The sequence below is a fragment of the Orcinus orca genome, chromosome 14 (genome assembly GCF_937001465.1).
Source record: "Orcinus orca chromosome 14, mOrcOrc1.1, whole genome shotgun sequence".
Lineage (NCBI taxonomy): Eukaryota > Metazoa > Chordata > Mammalia > Artiodactyla > Delphinidae > Orcinus > Orcinus orca.
The window spans coordinates 9,735,921-9,755,795 of record NC_064572.1 but is presented as its reverse complement, the minus strand read 5'-3'; the positions used below and the strand labels follow the sequence as shown (position 1 = coordinate 9,755,795).

The window sequence follows — 19,875 nt, the reverse complement described above, 5'->3', positions numbered from 1 at the left end:
GCAGCCGGGGCGAGGTGTTGACCTGGCAGCCTCCAGGCCCTGTGCTCTTCAGAACAAGCCCTTGTCCACAGGAGAGAGTCAAGACTCATGTCTAGCTGAAGATAAAGGGAATATCCAGGGAAAAGCTTGAGAGTTTAGCAGGTTTCGGTGACACAGGGTGCATTCCATGGGTGGAGTTAAAGGGTCAAGGGGTCAGGAGAGGTGGGCAGCTGAGCCGCAGCAGGGCCCTGGGGATGTCTGAGCCGTGTTGGGAATGAGAGCCCTGGGGCCTGGGGCGGCCAGGAGCTTGAACCTCTTGTGACTGAGGGAAGTGGGCTGAGTCAGCAATGAGTTCTAACACCAGCCTCCACTTGGGACCGGTGTCTTTGGTCGAGAGGTGAGAAGGGACAGGAAATAGCAGCAAAGCTCGAGGGCAGGGCCAGACATGCCGAGGGGGCCAGTCTCCTGAAGAGTCTTAGCCCCCGGCTCACCCGCACGGCCGTGGGCACAGGGCTGCAGGTGCATCTGTGGAGTTAGCCATCAAGTCATCTCCCACCGCCACTGTGACAGTGACCCCCCTCTCTCTGTCTGGGGCAAGACATCCCTTTCAGCGTCTGGGAGCTCAAACTTGTGTTGTACGCTTTCTGTTACTGTCTATTGGAAACTCCAGGTCTGATTCTTATGAAAAATCTTTTTTTTTTCTTAGTACTATTTATTTTCGGCTGTGTTGGGTCTTCATTGCTGAGTGCGGGCTTTTTCTAGTTGCGGCGAGCGGGGGCTACTCTTCGTTGCGGAGCACGGGCTCTAGGCACGTGGGCTTCAGTAGTTGTGGCACGTGGGCTCAGTAGTTGTGGCTCGCGGGCTCTAGAGCGCAGGCTCAGTAGTTGTGGCGCACGGGCTTAGTTGCTCCGAGGCATGAGGGATCTTCCCGGACCAGGGCTCCAACCTGTGTACCCTGCGTTGGCAGGTGGATTCTTAATCACTGCGCCACCAGGGAAGCCCCTGAAACATCTTGATAATTTGTACATAGTTTTTAGTGGCACCCTTTGAAGGCCATTAGGGAAATACACTGTCCCAGGAAAGCTTTAAGATGAGATGAGCTCATGATAAACAAGCCCAGGATCAGCAGCTATGCTGATTCCGACTTGTCCAGTAAGGAGGTGCACCCGGGAAGCTCTGCCCTCCTGTCCAAGGCTATACCTTTTCCCAGGCCCCCTTTTTCAGAGAGAGGATAGTATAGACTGTGGTTAATCACCTTCCCGTATAACAGCTGTCTCGCTTCCTGCTGGGAGCAAAGTGGGATGAAAGGAAAGAATATTCTGAGTTACTCGTCCCCACCCCCGTTTTTGGCAGAAACTAGAGCGGGCAATCAGATTCCCTCTCGCCTCAAGAAATAAATAAGTAAATCAGTAAAAAAAAAAAAAAAAAAAAAAAAAAAAAAGGTAGAAGCGTTCGGACCGCAGCTGGGAGGAGAGAGCGTGTCCGGCAGATGCATGACCATCTGTTTCCACCCCCTTCCCCCAGGAAAAGCAGGACAAGGCCGTGCTGCAGGCCGAGGTGCAGCATCTGAGGCAGGACAACCTGCGGCTTCAGGAGGAGTCGCAGACGGCCACGGCCCAGCTGCGCAAGTTCACGGAGTGGTTCTTCAACACCATCGACAAAAAGCCGTAACCTGAGCGCCGCCCAACCAGGGGCCCCGGGGAAGCCAGGGGTCCCTTCACAGTCGCCAACATGTGGTTTCTCGCTGTGCTTCCAGCCCACCGTAGCTGTGCTTGCTGTCCCACTCTGTCTAGCACCACGCCCCCAGCAGCACAGGGAGCCGCCGTGTGACCGCGGAGAGCAATGCTCGTGAAGATGAATGTAACGCTGGTGTCGAGATGAATGTAAACTCTGGTGTCAGTGTGGCCCTCTGAGGCTCTGCTGAAACGGAGCTCTGCGTGGGCTTCCCTCCTGAGGGACGAGGGTTGGGTTTTATGTCCTATATATCAGGTGACTTGGTAGAGATATTAAAACAATTGACCATAGCTTGGGCTTTAGAATTGTAAAATAAACATGAGAACAAATAATCAGACATATACTTTAATGTTAAAGGTGCTCTATTTTTTTGGATGTACAGTAGTTTTTATTTCTACAGCCACATTATCATAGCAATAAGAAAGAGGCAGGGGAAATAGTTGGAAAAGCCGTGTCGGGAGGGGGACAGAAAAAGCACTGATGTGTCTAACACGAGTTCAAATGCAGTTCCTTTAGAGACTTATTTATTTGCAGGAGCAAACGGTGCCTGAATATTAACAGTGTTCTGATTAGAAAAAGAAAAGAAAAGAAAAGATACATATGCCTTGTAAATGGCTCACTGAGTAGTTACTTCAACTCTTAGTTCACTTTTGTATAGTTAATGCTCTGTTGAAAAAAAAGAGTCAACCTGCTTACTTACGAGAGCTCCCCTGTGTGCCATGAGCCAGCGGAATCGCTTGTACGATGCCAAATTTGTTTTATCTTTGTACAGAAGCTTTGATGAAGTGTCTTGTATTTAACACCCTTATTTAAGCTTATTTAACCTTAAATTGTTAATTTTATAAACGTTGGTTTCACCTGCACTACTCTGGAGGGCGGTGTAGGTAGCAGCGGGCTCAGCAAAGGCTGAGCTTGCCCAAGCAGAGTGAGGAGTGGGGCAGGACCTTCCTTCTAACAACTGGATGCTGCTAGTAACAAGTTGTTTGTATTGCTTTACCATTTTTAACTGTTCTATTTGAGATGAACGTACATTTTGCTTTTTTAATAAATGTTTAAAAGAGTCCACACAAGGAACAGTGTTGTCAGGTGAATGTAGACGTTGGGGTTCTCATATGTCCACCATCTGAGTGTATGAGTATTTATTCCTGGTAATTTAGGACCTTAATCTGTACTGAGTACTACTGAGCCTTCTTACAGAATCCCAACCTGATTTAAAGTAAAAAGTTACTAGTACTGACTAACGGCTGCCACGTGCCAGACACTGTCCTCTGCACTTCTCATAGATCTCATTGAATCCTAACAGTATCCTTACTAGGTGGGTGCCGGGATTCCCATTTTACAGCTCAGTAAACTGAGGCTAAAGTCAAGTGATTTACCCAAGATTGCCTTTCATTTTGATTTTTTTTTTAATTTTTAATTCAGCAAAGCATTTGGTCTTGCTTACAAGAAAATAAATGCAATAAAGTAAGAGGGATTTGAAAAATAATCAGGAAGGAGTAAACTGCAAACTTGAATCAAAGGTGAGACAGAAAGAAGACAGAACGTGAGCCAGAGTGGGAAGGGAACCACAGTAATCACGGTACAAAGTTCTCCACCTTCCGAGAACAGAAACCGTATCAAGAATTTGGAGGAAGCAGAGCGATTCCTAGAATTTACCTTTCAGAGGGATTTCTCACGTGGGCGTGAGAAATGAGCGGCGTATTGAAAACTAAACGGTCCTGCAGCGGATAGAGCGGGAGGCTTCCTAAGGCCGTTTCCTGAAGCCACCCCTGCAGAAGATACAGGCGCACCTCCAGGACACGTCCAGGGACTGCGGGTTCTCAGGAAGCCAGGGCTTCGTGGGCCAGGTAGGCATCTTCCTCCCTCCTCGCTCTCCCTCTCACCGTGAACCAGGCACTTGCCAGGAGTGGAAGAGCCATCAGTGATCAAGACCAGCTGGGCCCTGTCTTCACAGGGCATACAGTCTAATAAGGGGAGACAGGCGTCCGATTATTTGAAACTCAAAGAAATAAACAGTGCCTGGGATGGGCTCCCTTAATTATTATTAAAATTATACTGTAGTAACTATAGTAATAACTGACATTGTTTGACTCGTTACCGTGTGCCAGGCCCTGTTCTGTGTCCGTTGTGTCTATATGGCAACCCTAAAGGACAGCTACCTAGATCATCCCCTCTCTACAGGTGAGGAACAGAGGTGTAGACAGTGTGCTTGGGGAGACCTCCGTGGGTAGGAAACTTCTGAAGGTGGGGAAGGAGCAGGCCAGAGGGAGCTGGGGGGAGTTTTCCAGGCAGAGGGGACACAAGTTCAAAGGCCCCGAGTCTGTAGAAAGGATATAGGGAAAATAGGTAGTGATGGGGAAAGAAGGAGACGTTAGAAAAGACAGGTAAAAGCCAGATCATTAAGTAACTCTAGGCCATGGTAGAGTCTGGATTTTATTCTAAGTCAAAAGGAAGCTGTTGAAGCAGGGAAGCACCGTAATGTGTCCTGTGTTTTATTTTTGTTTGTTTTGTTTATTTTATTATACGTCCTGTGTTTTAAAGGCTTACTCTGACTCCGAAAGCAGAAGGAGTTACATGGAACAGGGGCCTGCAGACTTTCTGTATGAGGCATACAGTCGATATTTTAGACTTTGAGAGTCACATACTGTCTGTTGCCTGTTTAGTTCTCATTTACTGCCCTTTAAAGATGGAAGAGCCATTGTAGCTTGCAGGCCACTCGCTAGCATCGTTGACCAACGCCTGGGATAAGGGAAAGAGTAGAGAAGGAAGACCCATGTAGGTGAGAGATGATGCGAGCAGATAAGATGGGGGCAAGAAGTTGGGTCACACTTGAAAATGTCTTCGCAGGTAGAACCCACAGAGCTGCTGCTGAGTGAGAGACTGGAGGGAAAGGTTTGGTTCAGGGATAAGCCCTACACTTCACAGGAATCACTGGACTGCATGTTCACCAGACAGTTTGCCATAAACAGGTCTTGCCTTCAGTAAAAGCTAAACGACGGATAGTTGTGTGTCCTGGCCAGGGCCTGCGTGCAGCTCTGCGTCCCTGGGCAGGGATGGAAGCATTTGCTTCAGAGGACAACCAAGCGGATACCAAGGTTGACGTCGCTTCGAGAAAACAAAGGAACCTGGCCCAAACCTAGCTGAAGGGAGAGTCATCCCACCTCCCTAGGGCACACCTACAGACCGGAAGGGTTCTTTTGAAGAAATACTTCTCAGTTTGTACCAGCAAAGAATGAATCATCTCTCAAGTCTGCCAGGTGGCCATGCCAGAGAACATGGCCACATGACTTTTGGCCTGCTCGACTTTTTTCAAACGTATGTTTCCAGTGAACAGCCAACCTGTGGAAAATCCCTGTGTCGTGTTCCCCTTAGTGCGTGTGGTTTTGAGCAACTTGGCGTCCTCGTAGACACTGTTAATTACAAAAGGTACCCCCCTTAGCAGCTAAACATGTTGACTTTCTGCAAGGACTTCCTGGGTACCAACTAATTAAATATTAGAATGTATCTACTAGAAATCATTTTTATTTTATAATAAGTGATATCAAGCAGGTTTTTTCTAACCATAGGCAGTGATCTATTATGTATTCAGGCCATTCTCATATGTGACAAAGTTAATTCGTATTTCAGAGGCTTTATCCTGCTCTTCTCAGTCTCCAGGAGCAGGTTTATCGTTAAAAATATAACTTACATCGGGCAGGGGTGGAGAGCGTAAAAATACAGTCCTGCCTTTACTGATACCACAATTATCTCTGAAATGTCAGGAGTCGGCTGTCCTGCTAGCCCATTAAAATGCAGAAACTGATGACATGTCATTAACCGAAGTCACCGTCAAACTCATGAAGCCATAAACCATAGCTGCTTCTCTGCAGAGCCCAAGACCAAAGAGATATCTATTCAAAACGCTTGTTTGTTTTTTTTTTCTTTGCGGTACACGGGCCTCTCACTTGTGGCCTCTCCCGTTGCGGAGCACAGGCTCCGGACGCGCAGGCTCAGTGGCCATGGCTCACGGGCCCAGCCGCTCTGCGGCATGTGGGATCTTCCCGGACCGGGGCACGAACCTGCGTCCCCTGCATCGGCAGGCGGACTCTCAACCACTGCGCCACCAGGGAAGCCCAAGAATCATGCTCTTGATAGATTTCTTCAGGAACTGTGACTGTGGTTAGGTGTCGAGCACGTGGACGTTAACGTGTCTTGCTCCACATTATGTAAACTGTTGGCCCGGGAAACCTGGACGGCAATTTAAGGAGAGAACAGACATGAAATTTAGATGGACCGACAATCTCCAGTTGTGGAGAAGCTGTGACTATGACTTCTTGAAGAGTTGACCCTACTCTCTTTCCAACAAGGATGGTGGGTCACTAGAACGAGCGGCCATCTATGGCAAACCCACCCCTCTGCCGCAGTCACTGTGAACTGCACTCACGCATGCCTTCCTAAGCTGCAAAGGCCCACCACTTGTAGTCCCAACCTCTGGAGGTTATTAAGTCATCTCAGATCCTCTGAAATCAAGCCAGTGTTTTTTCCTGAGAATTTCCAAGATTGGGGGTGTGCGGGAGGAGGTGATGAAAATTTTTACAGACGCTTTGCTCTTTGGGGTGACTCGTTAGTAAGAAAGAGTTCCAGTTCACCTGAGCGTGTGTGGATTTGGCGCTTACAAGTTGAAAAGCATTTCCCTAGTTCTAGCCGACACAGTTTGGGCATGCTAGTCACTAGCAGAGAGGAGCGTAGACACAGTCGACTGGATTTAATTCAACACCTGATTAGAGGCAGGTGGGAGAGAAATGTGTTTGTTTATGCTCCTTAGGAGGGAACATGGTTAAGAAACCCGCAAAATCCAAGGAATGCATTGGGTTTCTGACCTATGACCTCCAAGTTAACCCAAAGACCAAGCTTCCTGACTTTCAGTAGCAGGAATTAGGCAGAAGCTTAAGCCCAAAGAAAATCTCGTGAATTTTACAAAAGGTTTAAATGAGCGTCACTTCCAAAGGTGACATTCTTGCATTTTTTATAAGATTCAGGGCCTTTAAGTTACTTTAAAAAAAATCTTTTAAGCGCCCTCCAGTTCATCTTACTATAAGACAATTCACTGCCCCATTCAATCCTTACAATCGAAATTCTGACTCAACCATTAGCGTCTGCAGACTCTGAAATATACCACCCTCCGTTTTCCAGCCCTCATATCAGAGACCTACCTAAAATTTGCAGAGCAGCTTGGTTTTTCACAGGAGCAGATAAAAAATGACCTGCCCCTTTGACATGCAAGTATCTTTGCCCGCTTATTAAAGAACACGATGAAGGGTTAGACTCCCAATGTCCTGGTCATCAGCATCCATTAATCAGGCCGTTAGGTGCTGGAGTAGAAGTTCTGTTGTTTGAATATCGGCTGCTCCCTCAGCCTTTCCCTGTGCAGTGAAGTCGGGAGGAAGGACGTGTGCAGGAGGAGGTTCAGAGCCCTAGCGTTTCAGTAAATCATCTGCCTCGACTAAATCAGTGCTGGCTCAGAGAAAACGGCTATAAATACACATCTGCAGCTGGAGATGTCAGACCCTGGCAGAGCTCCTCCATCTCTGTGTAGCGCATCCCTGGGTCCCGGGTGTCTGTCTGGGTCCTCGGCCCCTCTTCCCCGTGACCGTAATCATTGCTCGCAAACCAAGTGGGATCCAGCTGAATGCTCCATTAAATCGGAATAATTAAACACGGCAGTCGTGGGCTCTTCGAGGATCTGATTAAACACCTTGCAGGAGTCATTACTGAACCCCATCTGGGCTGAGGGCTTGCCAAACAGCAGGCTGAAATCCACAATGCCCATTTCTATGCATGGAGAATTCCAAGACTGGGCCTTCTATATCCCTGTAAAGTAAGCACTCGAGACCTCGAGATAGCATTGTTCGGGGAAGTAGGAGACACGACCTATAGCAGGGCACAGGGGTCAGCAGGTTTAACCCCTTGACTCCTCCTTGGTTCTTTTCCGTTGCTACTCTTTTTTTTTTTTTTTTTGGAGTATAGTTGCCTTACTTAAACGATCCAAAGGCCATTCATTGTTCAGCCAGCATCATTCTAAAAGCGTTTCGTCTCTGAGCTGCTGAGTAAGTAGAGGGAAGCATGGCAGTGACCTAGTTCAAGAGACAAGCCTAGGAGGGACACACCGCTTGTACTAATTTCATTGTCGAGCTGAACTCTGAAATCCAGTGTTTCTTCTTAATTTAACAGGTTCTTGTTCTGTTCTTTCAAAGCAGGAACCTCTTAAATGATTTGCCCTGAAATGTACAGTTGAACTAAATAAACTTGGCCACCCTAATTGTCTACTGTCTCATTGTTTGTATGAGGGTTATTCCTGCCGGTGACACTGATTTCCAAGTGTGAAATTATATTGTTTAGATATTGTCCAAGAACGCAGCCATGTGCAGAAAGATGCCTCCAAGATTCCCACCTTCACTTGTTCAAAGAACTACTTGGGTGAATGAGCTTGGTTCTGCCGTCTAAATACATTACATTAATAGATGTGAACATCTAACTTATAGATGTATATTTTAGTTATAAACATATTTGCCCACGTATATGACCATTTGCGATACCTTGCTTAGAAAATATGACACAGCCAGCCCTCCTGCAATAACTGTGGCCGCTTCCAGAAACCCGTTATCTTCATTCTTCTCTGAGACTTCGTTGCCCTCTCCTGAATTACGCCCTGTGATGAATTGTATCGTAAATGAAAAGGATATAGGGATGGGACAAGTGTTGGCCAGGGTGGGGAGGAATTGAAACTCTTACCTGTAGTTGACGGAAATGTAAAACGGTGCAGCCACTATGGAAAACTGTATGGTGGTTCCTCAAAACATTAAACAGAATTACCATGTGGTCCAGCAATTCCGCTTCTGGTCATTACCTCCAAAACCTGAAAGCAGGAACTCAGATATTTACATACCCGTGTTCATAGCAGCAGGATTCACCGGAACCAAAGGGGGAAGCAACCCAAGTGCCCACTGATGGGTGAATGGATAACATGGTATATACCTATTACGGAATTTTATTTAGCCTAAAAAAGGAAAGAGATTCTGGCACAGGGAGCAACATGCATGAACCTGAGGACATCACACTAAGTGAAATAAACCAGCAAAAGGAAGACAACTACTGTATGATTGCACTTACAGGAGGTACCCAGAGAAGTCAGATTCATAGACACGGGAAAGCAGAATGACGGTGGGTGCCAGGGGCTGGGGGAGGGGGCTGGAGAGCTGTTGTTCATGGACATGGACTTGCAGTTTGGGAAGATGGAAACAGTTCTGTGGATGGAGGATAACGGCGATCACACAAAATATGAATGCGCTTAATGCCACGGCACTGAACACTTAAAAATGGTGCAAATGGTCAAGTTGATGTGTATTTCGCCACAATTAAAAAGAAATACATTTGTTTAAAAGGTTAGGGATGGGAACATGAATGAGTGAGTTTGCAGGGACTTGAGATGGATAAGCACAGAGAACCCAGAAAACTCAGGCTCACCAAAAATAAAGACTTGTTGGAACAAATGCGGGAAAATATAAAACACTACCAGGGTGCTCCTTGGATGTCAGAAGGCAGCCAGAGTTTGATCGATTGCCATGTATTCAGACAGACGTCATTCCAAGAAGCTGTGCTCCGGAGGCCCGCGGGAGAAGCAACGGAGGAAAGAAGCCCTCTCTCCAAAGAGTGATTAATTTGGTAATTAATGCAGAGCGGAGGAAGAATGATTCTGAAAGGTTTGCTCCAGGCCCTAAACGTTCACAGTTAGCTCTGCCGTTGGAGCATCTGGTAGGATAAGGAGGTTGGATGAGCTAAAGGGTGAGATCAGATGCCAGGGCAGCAGGGGAAGGGATTAAAGATGAATAGCTTCGGGGGCGCTTGAGGGTTCCGAAGCCTGGAAACCATGCCTCAAAGGAAGAAACAACAAAGGCCATTATGAGAAGGCCCTGGTACTAACTGGAAGGAAGGAGAGCCACAGAGCTGGAAGGAACCACCTGCTTCACCTTATAGAAAAGAGGGCTCGTGCTGGATGGACGGACTGAGGGCTGGGAACCCAGGCAAGGCCAGCTTTATAACACGGTCTGCAGTAAGGTTATTCTTCAGCTGTATCAAAGGAAGTGCTGGGTTTGTGAATTTGGGGCACTGTTTGCATTTTGGGTAAGGATATCTGTACCCAAGATTTGATTAATCTCGGTCAAGTTAGGTCAAGACAAGGAAGTAATAATAAGAAGCATCACTGGATAGCTTTGAGACGAGGAATCTTCGGGGAAATCCTAATTTTTCAACACTGCCTGAAACCATAAACTCTATCCTACTGAACCCGCTAACAGCCTGGCTCCCGTGGTGATTTCCAACCTGGCCGTTGAGCCCTTGAGCAAAATCAAGGCACAGATGTAGAACAGGTCAGATTCGAGGCTCTCCAGGTTCCCACATCACCATTGCAGAGGTGTAGGAGCATTGCCCAGTTTCCTGTTCTTCCAAAAGGAGAAACACCCAGCTCGGCCCTGCACCCAAGCCGGCAGAGCCCAGCCAGAAAGGAAGATGGAATTTGTGGTCATGGAGGACATGGGGCCAGCCCCCCCCACCCCGCCCGCCACTTCTGTTCTGAGCCTCTGGGACTTCGTGTTGACTCACTTACTGACACTTATACCTGGAGAGGTCATGGTTAACAGTGCCGTGGGCAGTTATCAAGGGGCTAATCAGGTAGTCTTTGTTTTCACAGAGCTTCTGTGGCCAGTGCTAGGCCGTGGCTGGCTGTGAGAGAGCCGCGGAACAGCTGTCGGTGCCCTTGACTGCTACACAAGCAGAGGGCAGAGTTTTAATGTGCACTCCCCCCAGATTCTGCTTCCTTTCCGCTCACCGGCCTTGGCGGGGAGAGAAAGTAGGAGGAGTGTCCACATGCCCTGGCCGAGCCCACTGCTTAGGGCGTGACTCAGTTCTGAAGTTAAGAGGTCAATGCTCTTCAATAGTTGGCTGGACAGGCTACGTCACCCCAGGATGGCGTACCCCGCTGTCCTTCACCAGGAGTGTTCGTACACTGAGGTTAGGAGAAGGGGCAGAGCCTGGCCTGAGGAAGCTGAGACTCCCAGTGAGTTCTTGTTCAAGATGCCCTCTGTCCATTTTCCACCTGGAGGAGCCTGTGCTTTTTTTTTTTTTTTTTTTTTTGCGGTACGCGGGCCTCTCACTGTTGCAGCCTCTCCCGTTGCGGAGCACAGGCTCCGGACGCACAGGCTCAGCGGCCATGGCCCACGGGTCCAGCCACTCCGCGGCACGTGGGATCTTCCCGGACCGGGGCACGAACCCGTGTCCCCTGCATCGGCAGGCGGACTCTCAACCACTGCGCCACCAGGGAAGCCCAAGCCTGTGCTTTTTAAGGGTGATAGCTGAGCCTAGGAGTTGTCAAATATCAGAAAACCCTGGAAGGAACAATCTCAGCAGCATCTAGGATCTAGATAATGTATGGATAATGTTCTCAAGTACAGTGCTAGTACTTGTGGGAGCTTTGTTCCATGAGTGACGTGAATGGCTCACCCCACTGAAATAGAACTCCTAACCACCTCCCGTGACCATGCCCCCTCTTCCCCCTTCTTCTTCCTCCCCCGCCACAGACTATTTCCAGACAGCCTTGGCGTCTAGGGGGTGGTGCTTCAGGAGAGACGTCTTTCTCAGTAGAGGACTCACGACTCACCGTGACGTCTCTCACAACACAAGGACCGACCGAGCGCTGTCTGCCGAGAGGAGGCTGAGGGCAAAGACGGGTGCCAGGAACGCCAGCTGGTCAGTCCTCATTCCCACGACTCGTCTGGTCCTCATTTCATCTCCCACCTGCTGCTGTGAGAAGTACAACGGTAGGCTTTCTTTCCAGGCATGATAGGAGAACGTCTTACACTGTGGGCACCAGAGATCAAACAAACAAAATATGGGGGTGAACTTCATAAAAAGTCCTTTCGTCCCTGTTTTGACGATTTATTTGTCAAACAGAATAACCAAGGGTATTGAAAGTGATAGAATTAGCATCTTTTTGAGGTCATCAAATTAAGAATTCTAGAAATGATCCTATGACATAATCCAACTCTTCTAGATCATTTCTGTCCTCTGGACCGAGGTGGTTGGCAATGTATAGAGGAATTTACCAGAATATCATTGATGATCTTTAAAGAATAATTGAGAGCATGAGTGATACTTAAGTAAGATAAAAATCAATCCTGCAGCAATAATGTTTAGAAAAGAAAGAAAATGCATCTTATATACCAGTGCTGTCCAATAGGAATACACGTGTGTGTGTGTGTGTGTGTGTGTGTGTGTGTGTGTGTGTGTGTGTGTGTGTTCATTGAAGTGTAGTTGCTGTAAAGTCATTTTCGTTTTCTGGCAGGGTGCACCAAGATGATGGACTAGTTTCTCAATTCAAACCCACAAACACCTATATTGGCGACGGCTGCTTTCAGGCTGGGCGGCCCTGTGGAAACCACCCTCTCGGGCAGATGGTTGTAAATCAGCCCAGCTGTGTGTCTCCCGGGACTTGTTGGGCAGCAGCAGCAGCAGCAGCAGCAGAAAGCCAGTGGGACTGTGGAAGGCAGGCAGGACACACCACTGAGCTGGGAACCCCAAGGCAGTCCAAGTGCCCAGCGTCAGGGAGCCGCATCACCACTCCTGGGCAGGTGAGACTCACCTGGGCCGCCCCCTGAGTACCAGCTCTGAGTGCCCGCAGCCCCTTCCCAGCCTAGGTCGCTCAGGGCCGGGTTAAAACAGGGAGGCTGGGCCTGGGAAACTGCAGATGGCTGGTCGTCCCTCTCCCCATAAAGAACCCAGGACGTGGGTGGAGACCCGGCTCCCAGCCCCAGCTCCAGGCTCCCTGCAAACCGCCCCAGGGCAGGGCCGGCTGGGGCACGCTGAGCCGGGAATGGGGCTGCAAAGAGATGCAACAATGCATTTCCCCAGCCAGGCGCCAACTCATTTTAAGGGATGCCAGCCCGTGTCCCATGCCAAAGTAAACATCTGCAGTGAAAGCATTTCCCGCTCCCACCCCTCCCCCAAGTTTTAAATTTTTAAATCTGGCAAAACAAAAGCGATCTGGGCCTGTGCCTGGCTCCAGCAGGTGTCCAGCACTGGTTTCCCGAGGCTCCCGTGTTGCTCCAGGGACCCAGGAATGACAGGCAGGCTGTTTCCTGTTTGCGCCGCTCCACGCAAGGCCACTGGATCACCTCCACGCTGCTCGGCCTTGCGCCAACCAGGCCGGCCGCATACCCCGCACTGTAGTTCAGCCAGCTCTTCTGCAGGGACGTTTCCAGGCTTCCTCCGTGGAATCGCCTCTGCTAGCTGGAGCCGAAGGGGTGGAGCTGCTACAGGGACCAGCTCCTGACGCGTCCACGCTCAGGTGAGAAGCAGAAGGGGTACTGGATATCGGGGAAACTGAGACAGAGTTCTCTTCCTGGGGCTGGGCTCCTGGTTTGCCCCCTCCAGGTGGGATCTAACACATCAGCTGGGCTGTGTGCTCAGCGCACTTGGCTTTGAGGTTGACTCTCCGGACTTCGCGAGGAGAGCAGGAAGCAGTGGTCTAGAGCAGGTCGAGCCGTGACCAGGCCTTCCTGCTTGTACGGCCAGCGGCGACTCTTCCAGGGACCCTGCTGCCGTGCAGCCAGGTGAAAATCCCCTCGAACCACAGGAGCTCCGTTTGGTGGGGATGGCGGCCGGCAGGCCTGGACCACCGCCCTCTCCTCCTCGTACCTTGGTCTGTCCACTGCGGACTGGCCACCTGGGCTGCGGAGCCTCTGCAGTGAACTGTCCCTCCGAGGGGCTAACACTCCACCCCAAGTACTTGGAGGTGACGTGTGACATCCTCAGGGGCTCCCCTTCCTACCCACCCCTTTTCAATGTGTTTTGCCTCCCTGCGTGAGGGCGGGAGGTGGGTGAGAGGTGAGACCGGGCAGGTGCACGCCGGGAGGGTGGGAGAATGGCGTGTGTGTGTTTGCGTGTGTGTGGGGGTGTATTTGGTGCTGCAGCAGGCTCGTGGAGGATGGTCTCTGCCTCTGCCTCCCGCGAGGTTCATCTCCTCCCCACGGCAGCTACCCACGGCCAAGGCCACGCCTGGATGCACCTGCTTCCCCCTGGAAGCCGTGAGCTCTGACAGCCCCCTCTGGCCACGCCCTCCGGCCTTGGCCTCCCCGTCTCCCTGCCATCCTGAGCCCCCTTCACTCCTACCCACCTTCCTTCTTCTCCCACCTGGCAAGGTGAGCGGTCCCTTGGCCCCACCAAGGCCAGCACCCTTCCCAGGCGCCCCATCCCAGCTTCCACCACCTCTCTCAAGGGCACCCTCCATCCCCACCTTCTCCCTCTTTTTCGCTACAATCTCCTTCCACTCAGCTTGTACACATCGCTTGCCTTCTCTCATCTTGAAAAACTCCTTTGCTAATAGCTGCCTTTCTTCTCTCCTTGTCTGATCTGTATTTGACGATGAGGCAGTCTCCCTGGCTGTCTACAGGTCCACCCGAGGTGCCCTGGAACCAACCTCCATTTCCACCGCTACCCTCGACCCCGACGGCTCTCATGAGGGCCACCAGGGGCCTACCAGCTACCAAAACAAATAGACATTTCATTTTTCTAAGTAGAGTCACCTTGCGTTATAGACCTTCTACGTGCCAGCCCCTGGCGCAGGGCGGTTTATAAGCCTTACAGGATTTCCAGACCTTTCCCACTGCTCCCCTACTGCCTTCCCTGCAGCCTCCGGTGGTGTGGAAGCCACTTCTACAAACCACCCTCTGCTTCCGAGAGCTCACTGGCTCCTCTCGCCGAGAGCGGAGGCTTTGCTTCTTGGTTCTCCATCTCTACGTCAATTCCCTCTCCGAGCTCCAGATTCCCCAACCAGAAGTCTGCTCTTCTGTGTCAATTAGGATGCTTTCAATTATAATTAACAGAAACCCAATTCAAACAGACTTGAACCCTAAGGGAATTTTTGGCTCACAGAACAGGGAATCAAGGTCAGACAGGTTTCTGAAGGGCTTTCGTCTGGTGCCACAGCCACGCTCCCAAGGCCCTGACTCCTGTACGTGTCTCTGTCTAGCTCAGGAGGTCCGCCTCCTTGTGAGGCTGACTCTTCTCCTGCCCCCAGGGTGGCTGCCCCAGAAAGAGGGCGAGAGAGAGAAAGAGAGAGAGAGAGAGAGAGAGAGAGAGAGAAGACACATGTCTTCCCCAAGGATCAAGCAAGACTCAGAAGGTTCACTTCAGTTGCACAACTTGGGCCACATCTTCGTCTCAGGGCTCATCACAGCAGGCAGGGCTGAGCTATGACCTGCAGGGCCCCCTGGAACTTGGCCCTGGGTCAGCTTCCCCCAAAGCACATAGAGAAAGAGAAGGGGTGGCTGCAGTCTTGCAGGAGAGGAGAGAATCATCACTAGACAGGAGCCCCAGCACTGCCCTCCACCACCTCCCCAAGTAGCTTCCGCCCTGCATTCCCATCCTCATCTCAGTGGGTAACAGCGTCCGCCTGGTACCCGGGCCAGAAGTCCGGGAGTCAGCCTAGGTCACAGCACCTCCTCGCTGGCTACATCTAGTCCATCATCAAGAGACACTGCGGTGGTAGTGGTCGTTCTAATGTTCCACCCCAGAAGATGTGTCCTCGCGTTTCCATCTTCTCTCGCAAACATGGCTGCCGCCACTGCCTTCCTGGAATCCGGCCCCCAGCTCCTGAGTGGCCTCCCGGGCTCTGCCCCCACCCGCACGTGGCCCCCAGCACCACGCTGCAGGCGGGAGGGAATGTGAAACGTCCGTCTTGCCTCGCCCAGCACCTAACCGGAAGGCTTCGGCATAAAACCCTGCCTCCCTCCCCTCACGTGCCCACCGGCTTCCTAAACCCACCACGATGTCATTCGTACGTCCCCTCCCATCTTCTCCGCCCAACGACCTCACGCTCCTCCTTCAAAGCCATGCCCAGGAACGACTTTGCACGTGGGTGCCCCTGACACATCCCTCTGTAGACTTCGCCAGTCACAAGCCCTTCTGTGCAATTCCGCTGCCTTTTATCCATCAAACGGACCACGGTGATATCACTCACCTGGCTGGCCTACCTGAAGAAGAGACGTTGTCTCTCGTTTATTCAGTTACTACCTCAATCATTCGTTCTTTCAACAGACACTTATTAAGTGCCCACTGTCCATTTCGCAGCGCATTTTCTATCCCTTACAACTGGCACGTCCCTTGACACAGACCAGGTGCCTCACTGACGGTTGTCACGCCAAAAACTGAGATGAGATTATGGGATGCCCATTTGCGTGTAACACATGCTAACATGTGTCCCGGGTGCCCCTTTACTTTGGCACTGCTGCCAGGAAGACACTTGAATTCTAGAAAATAGTATATCTTCCCCTCTGGGCTCCTTCACCATAGGTCTCTTCCGACGGGCCACCCCACAGGGCTTCTGGCGCCAGGTTTCCTGGATTCAAATACAGGACCCGTGTGACCTTGGAACAGCTGCTTGGCCTCATTGGGCCTCAGTTTCCCCACATACGAAAGAAGGATGATAATAGAAAGAGTACAGACGAGTGAAGCACTTAGAAAAGCACCTGGCACACAAGGAGCCGCTCAATAAAAGCGAGCTGTTAACAGCATTGCACACCCCTTCTAGACGGGGGGCCCCTGCCCCATCCTCTGTCTCAGTGCCGAAAATCCTGCCCGGCATATGCCAGGGGCTTAGCAAATGCACACTGACGGTGCACTGCCGCGGCCATCACCGTTATCAGATCGTATTTTCATGCGTGAACCTTTGCAACTAGCATGTGAGCTTCTTCTTCAAATTCTTGCCTCTTTCTTAGCATCCTGTCACCAAGTATTAGGTGCTGGGTGGATGTCTGTGGAGAGGAGCGAGGAGCTAAGGCAGTCAGTGGACAACTCAGAAAGGCCATGGAAAGTGCACGGCATTCCAGCCAGGACCCTCTGAGGCCCCTGGAGTTCAGGTTCAATCATGCAACAATTCTTTGCTGGGACTCCTTTGTGGGGCTAAAGGGAACCTGACTGAAGGCAGAGTCCAGAGCCGCTGCAGACAAGCAGATCCCAATGTCCTCAAAAGTCAGGAGGGTGAGGAATGGGGAGTGGCAATCCAGCCTGTGCCAGGGACGGGGCAGCCCTCCAGGGCTCACAGCTAGTGGGTGTCCATGGGTATCTGTGTGTGGAGAGCGGACAGGCAGGCCAGGCATCCCTGGGCCTCACGTCAAGTGCTTAGCACATCAGAGGATGACAGAATATAAGCCCAAAGGGACAAAGACCTGGTTACAAGCGAAGCTTCGAATAAAAGGGAATCCTGGGCTTCCCTGGTGGCGCAGTGGTTGAGATCCCGCCTGCCAATGCAGGGGACGCGGGTTCGTGCCCCGGTCCGGGAGGATCCCACATGCCGCGGAGCAGCTGGGCCCGTGAGCCATGGCCACTGAGCCTGCGTGTCCGGAGCCTGTGCTCCGCAATGGGAGAGGCCACAACAGTGAGAGGTCCGCGTACCGCAAAAAAAAAAAAAAGGTAATCCTATCTGGGAATTCTTAGCTTGCATAGGGATGCTGTAGGAGTGTCTAATTGCCACATCCTAGGCTGTTAACAGCTCCTCACTTGGCATTCAGTCTGATTCATTATTTGAGTCCCAGCCCCCCTCCCTGTGGGCTCCTTGGAGCTCTGCCCACTTTTTCTATCCTTGTGTAAAGTTGTAGAATTGTAGAAGGCCAATCCTGGACTTCACACAATTAAAATTTCAAAAACTCCAGATTCATGAACCTATTTAAATATAATGGGTGAAGCTAGAAAGCTAGAAAATAGATTTAAAACGATAGAAAACTATAAAGCCAGAAGGAAATGTAGGTGACTCTCTTTATAACCTTGACTGGGAAAAGCTCTATTAAACAAAATACAAAAAGGAAAGCCAGAAGAGGAAAATTTGATTGATTTCACTAATTTGAAAGTCAAGGGGGGAGGGATAAATTAGGAATTTGGGAGTAACATATACATACTACTATATATAAAATAGATAAACAACAAGGACCTACTGTATAGCACAGGGAACTATACTCAATGTTTTGTAATAACCTATAAGGGAAAAGAATCTGAAAAAGAGAGACCTCCCTGGTGGTCCAGTGGTTAAGACTCCATGCTTCCATCACAGGGGGCACAGGTTCGATCCCTGGTCAGGGAAGTAAGATCCCACATGCCACATGGCGTGGCCAATAAAAAGAATCTGAAAAAGAATATATATCACTTTGCTGTACACCTGAAACTAACACACATTGTTAACCAACTCCACATCAATAAAATATATATATATATTTAAAAAGAAAGAAAGTCAAGATTTCTGTTCTGTAACCGGCATCTGAGACAAAAAAAAAAGACGGGTGAAAATATTATCTGGGATAAGTTCTAGCCATTTTCTATAACAGATAAACGTTGGTATTTTAAATATGTAGAGAACTCTGGCAAATTAACCAGAGAAAAAGATGAATAGAAAAGGAGGCAACGTATCTGAGTAGGCGTCACAGCGGGGGACCCTAGTCTAGTGAGTCTATGAAGAGGTTTTCAGCCTCGCCAGCAATCAAAGCAACCAGGTGGCATAACCTAGGTCTGCAGAGCCAATAATTGGGCCTCAAAAGGACAATGGTAATGCAGAATGAAGAAAAACGAAGAGCAGAACATCACAATACCATTCGGATATAATTTGAAACAAACACTACAAAACAACAAAGGAGTTTTAATATGCTTGTCCATAGATATAAATAAGCGTCGGTTAATGGGTGGAGAAAGGACTGGATGGACCTCTGAGAACTTCATGACGTGGATGTGAAGTGCAGGTGGGGGACGGAGGTACATGAAAATAAAAAGGCAAAAGAGGGGCCTTACATGCTGGAACTCGGCCTTGAACGTAGGAGTGTGGCCACTCGATCCCACGCACCTGCTGGCCTAATGAATTCTTCTCTTCCCTTGCCGGTCAGGGCCCAGCGGTGCTCACCAGGGCTGGCTTCATAACTGGCAGGCCCGGTGCACAGTGGCAATGCAGGTCTCCTTGTTCAAACAGTAGGGAAAATGTGCTGATGAAGACACTACAGTTGAGAACTTTTCCTTCCTTCCCCCTCCTCTCCCTCTCTCACTACCTGCCATGTTGTTTTGTATTTGCTATTGAGTGTCACCCCCTTGAACAGGGGGATATCCCCTGGGTGAGTGCAGACCCTCACAGGCTCCTGGGGTCCCCATCCTGGGGCTCAGCAGGGTCCCCCCTTCTGCCAGACACCGCAGTGAGGGACCATGGCCCAGCCCACGGCAGCCCCCAAGGGACTGCAACCTCTGGGCCAAGACACGCTCGGTGCCGGGATCAAGGTGGCTCGCCTGCACAGGGTCCCCTGCTGTCACCGTCTCGGGCCACGCCTCCCCCCGTGCTGTGCTCAGGTCCCCGCTGGGTGGGAAGATGGCAGCGGCTGCTGAGAGGGCACCTGGGGGAGGCCAGCTGGCATCTGGGGTGCCAGGGGCTGGGGGAGCTTGTATCTGAAGCCCCATCCCAGGGAGGCAGCAAGAGACGGACCAACTGGAGTCAAGAGGACACATGGGTTTTGAGGTTTTTAAAATTTTTTTTGGTGTATAGTTGCTTTACAATGTTGTGTTAGTTTCTGCTGTACAGCAAAGTGATTCACTTATACGTATACATATATCCACTCTTTCTTTAGAATCTTTTCCCCATGTGGGCCATTGCAGACTATTGAGTAGAGTTCCCTGTGCTCTACAACAGGTCCTCGTTGGTTATCTATTTTATATATAGTAGTGCATATATGTCAATCCCAATCTCCCAATGTATCCCTCCCCACCCTTATCCCCTGGTAACCACGCGAGCACATGCTTTATTGCCCCACTAGACTTCACTTACAAAACACAAATTCAAAACTTAAGTCATTAAGAATTTTAAGATCATGACCACAGGGTATTAACGCCCCACGCCATTCACGGTCGCACACCCGTGGAGCTGACCCTGACACTCACCGTGACCAACGGGCTTCCGCCTCAGGAGTGAGCTCACCGCGGTGCCCCGGGCTCTGCCTTGCCTCCTACAAGCCAGCTGAGACTTTCTGGGAATTTGGCAAGATGGCTGTTATGTCATCGAGAGCTTGAGATGGGCCAGGGTGGGGGCATCTACATCATGCATTGATAAAT

General features: G+C 50.2%; 1 protein-coding gene and 2 long non-coding RNA genes across 16 annotated transcripts in view; 2 read left to right on the top strand and 1 right to left on the bottom strand.

Annotated features, from left to right (window-relative positions):
- SIPA1L2 (signal induced proliferation associated 1 like 2) overlaps positions 1–2,787 on the top strand; it is a 238,102-nt gene extending 235,315 nt beyond the window's left edge. For all 13 annotated transcript variants that reach the window (XM_049696795.1, XM_049696794.1, XM_049696793.1 and 10 more), the window contains one exon: positions 1,504–2,787. In XM_049696795.1, the coding sequence (XP_049552752.1) occupies positions 1,504–1,650 (147 nt within the window). In that variant the 3' untranslated portion in view covers positions 1,651–2,787. The remainder of the gene's footprint in view (positions 1–1,503) is intronic.
- A 2,863-nt stretch (positions 2,788–5,650) lies between these two features.
- The window catches only part of LOC125960972 (uncharacterized), a 210,015-nt gene continuing 195,790 nt past the window's right edge, over positions 5,651–19,875 (bottom strand). For both annotated transcript variants that reach the window (XR_007471232.1, XR_007471231.1), the window contains exon 2: positions 5,651–5,771. This is a non-coding gene — a long non-coding RNA (uncharacterized LOC125960972). The remainder of the gene's footprint in view (positions 5,772–19,875) is intronic.
- LOC125960969 (uncharacterized) lies at positions 12,095–17,171 on the top strand. Its single transcript, XR_007471228.1, has 2 exons — positions 12,095–12,374; positions 12,853–17,171. It is a non-coding gene; the product is annotated as an uncharacterized LOC125960969 (long non-coding RNA).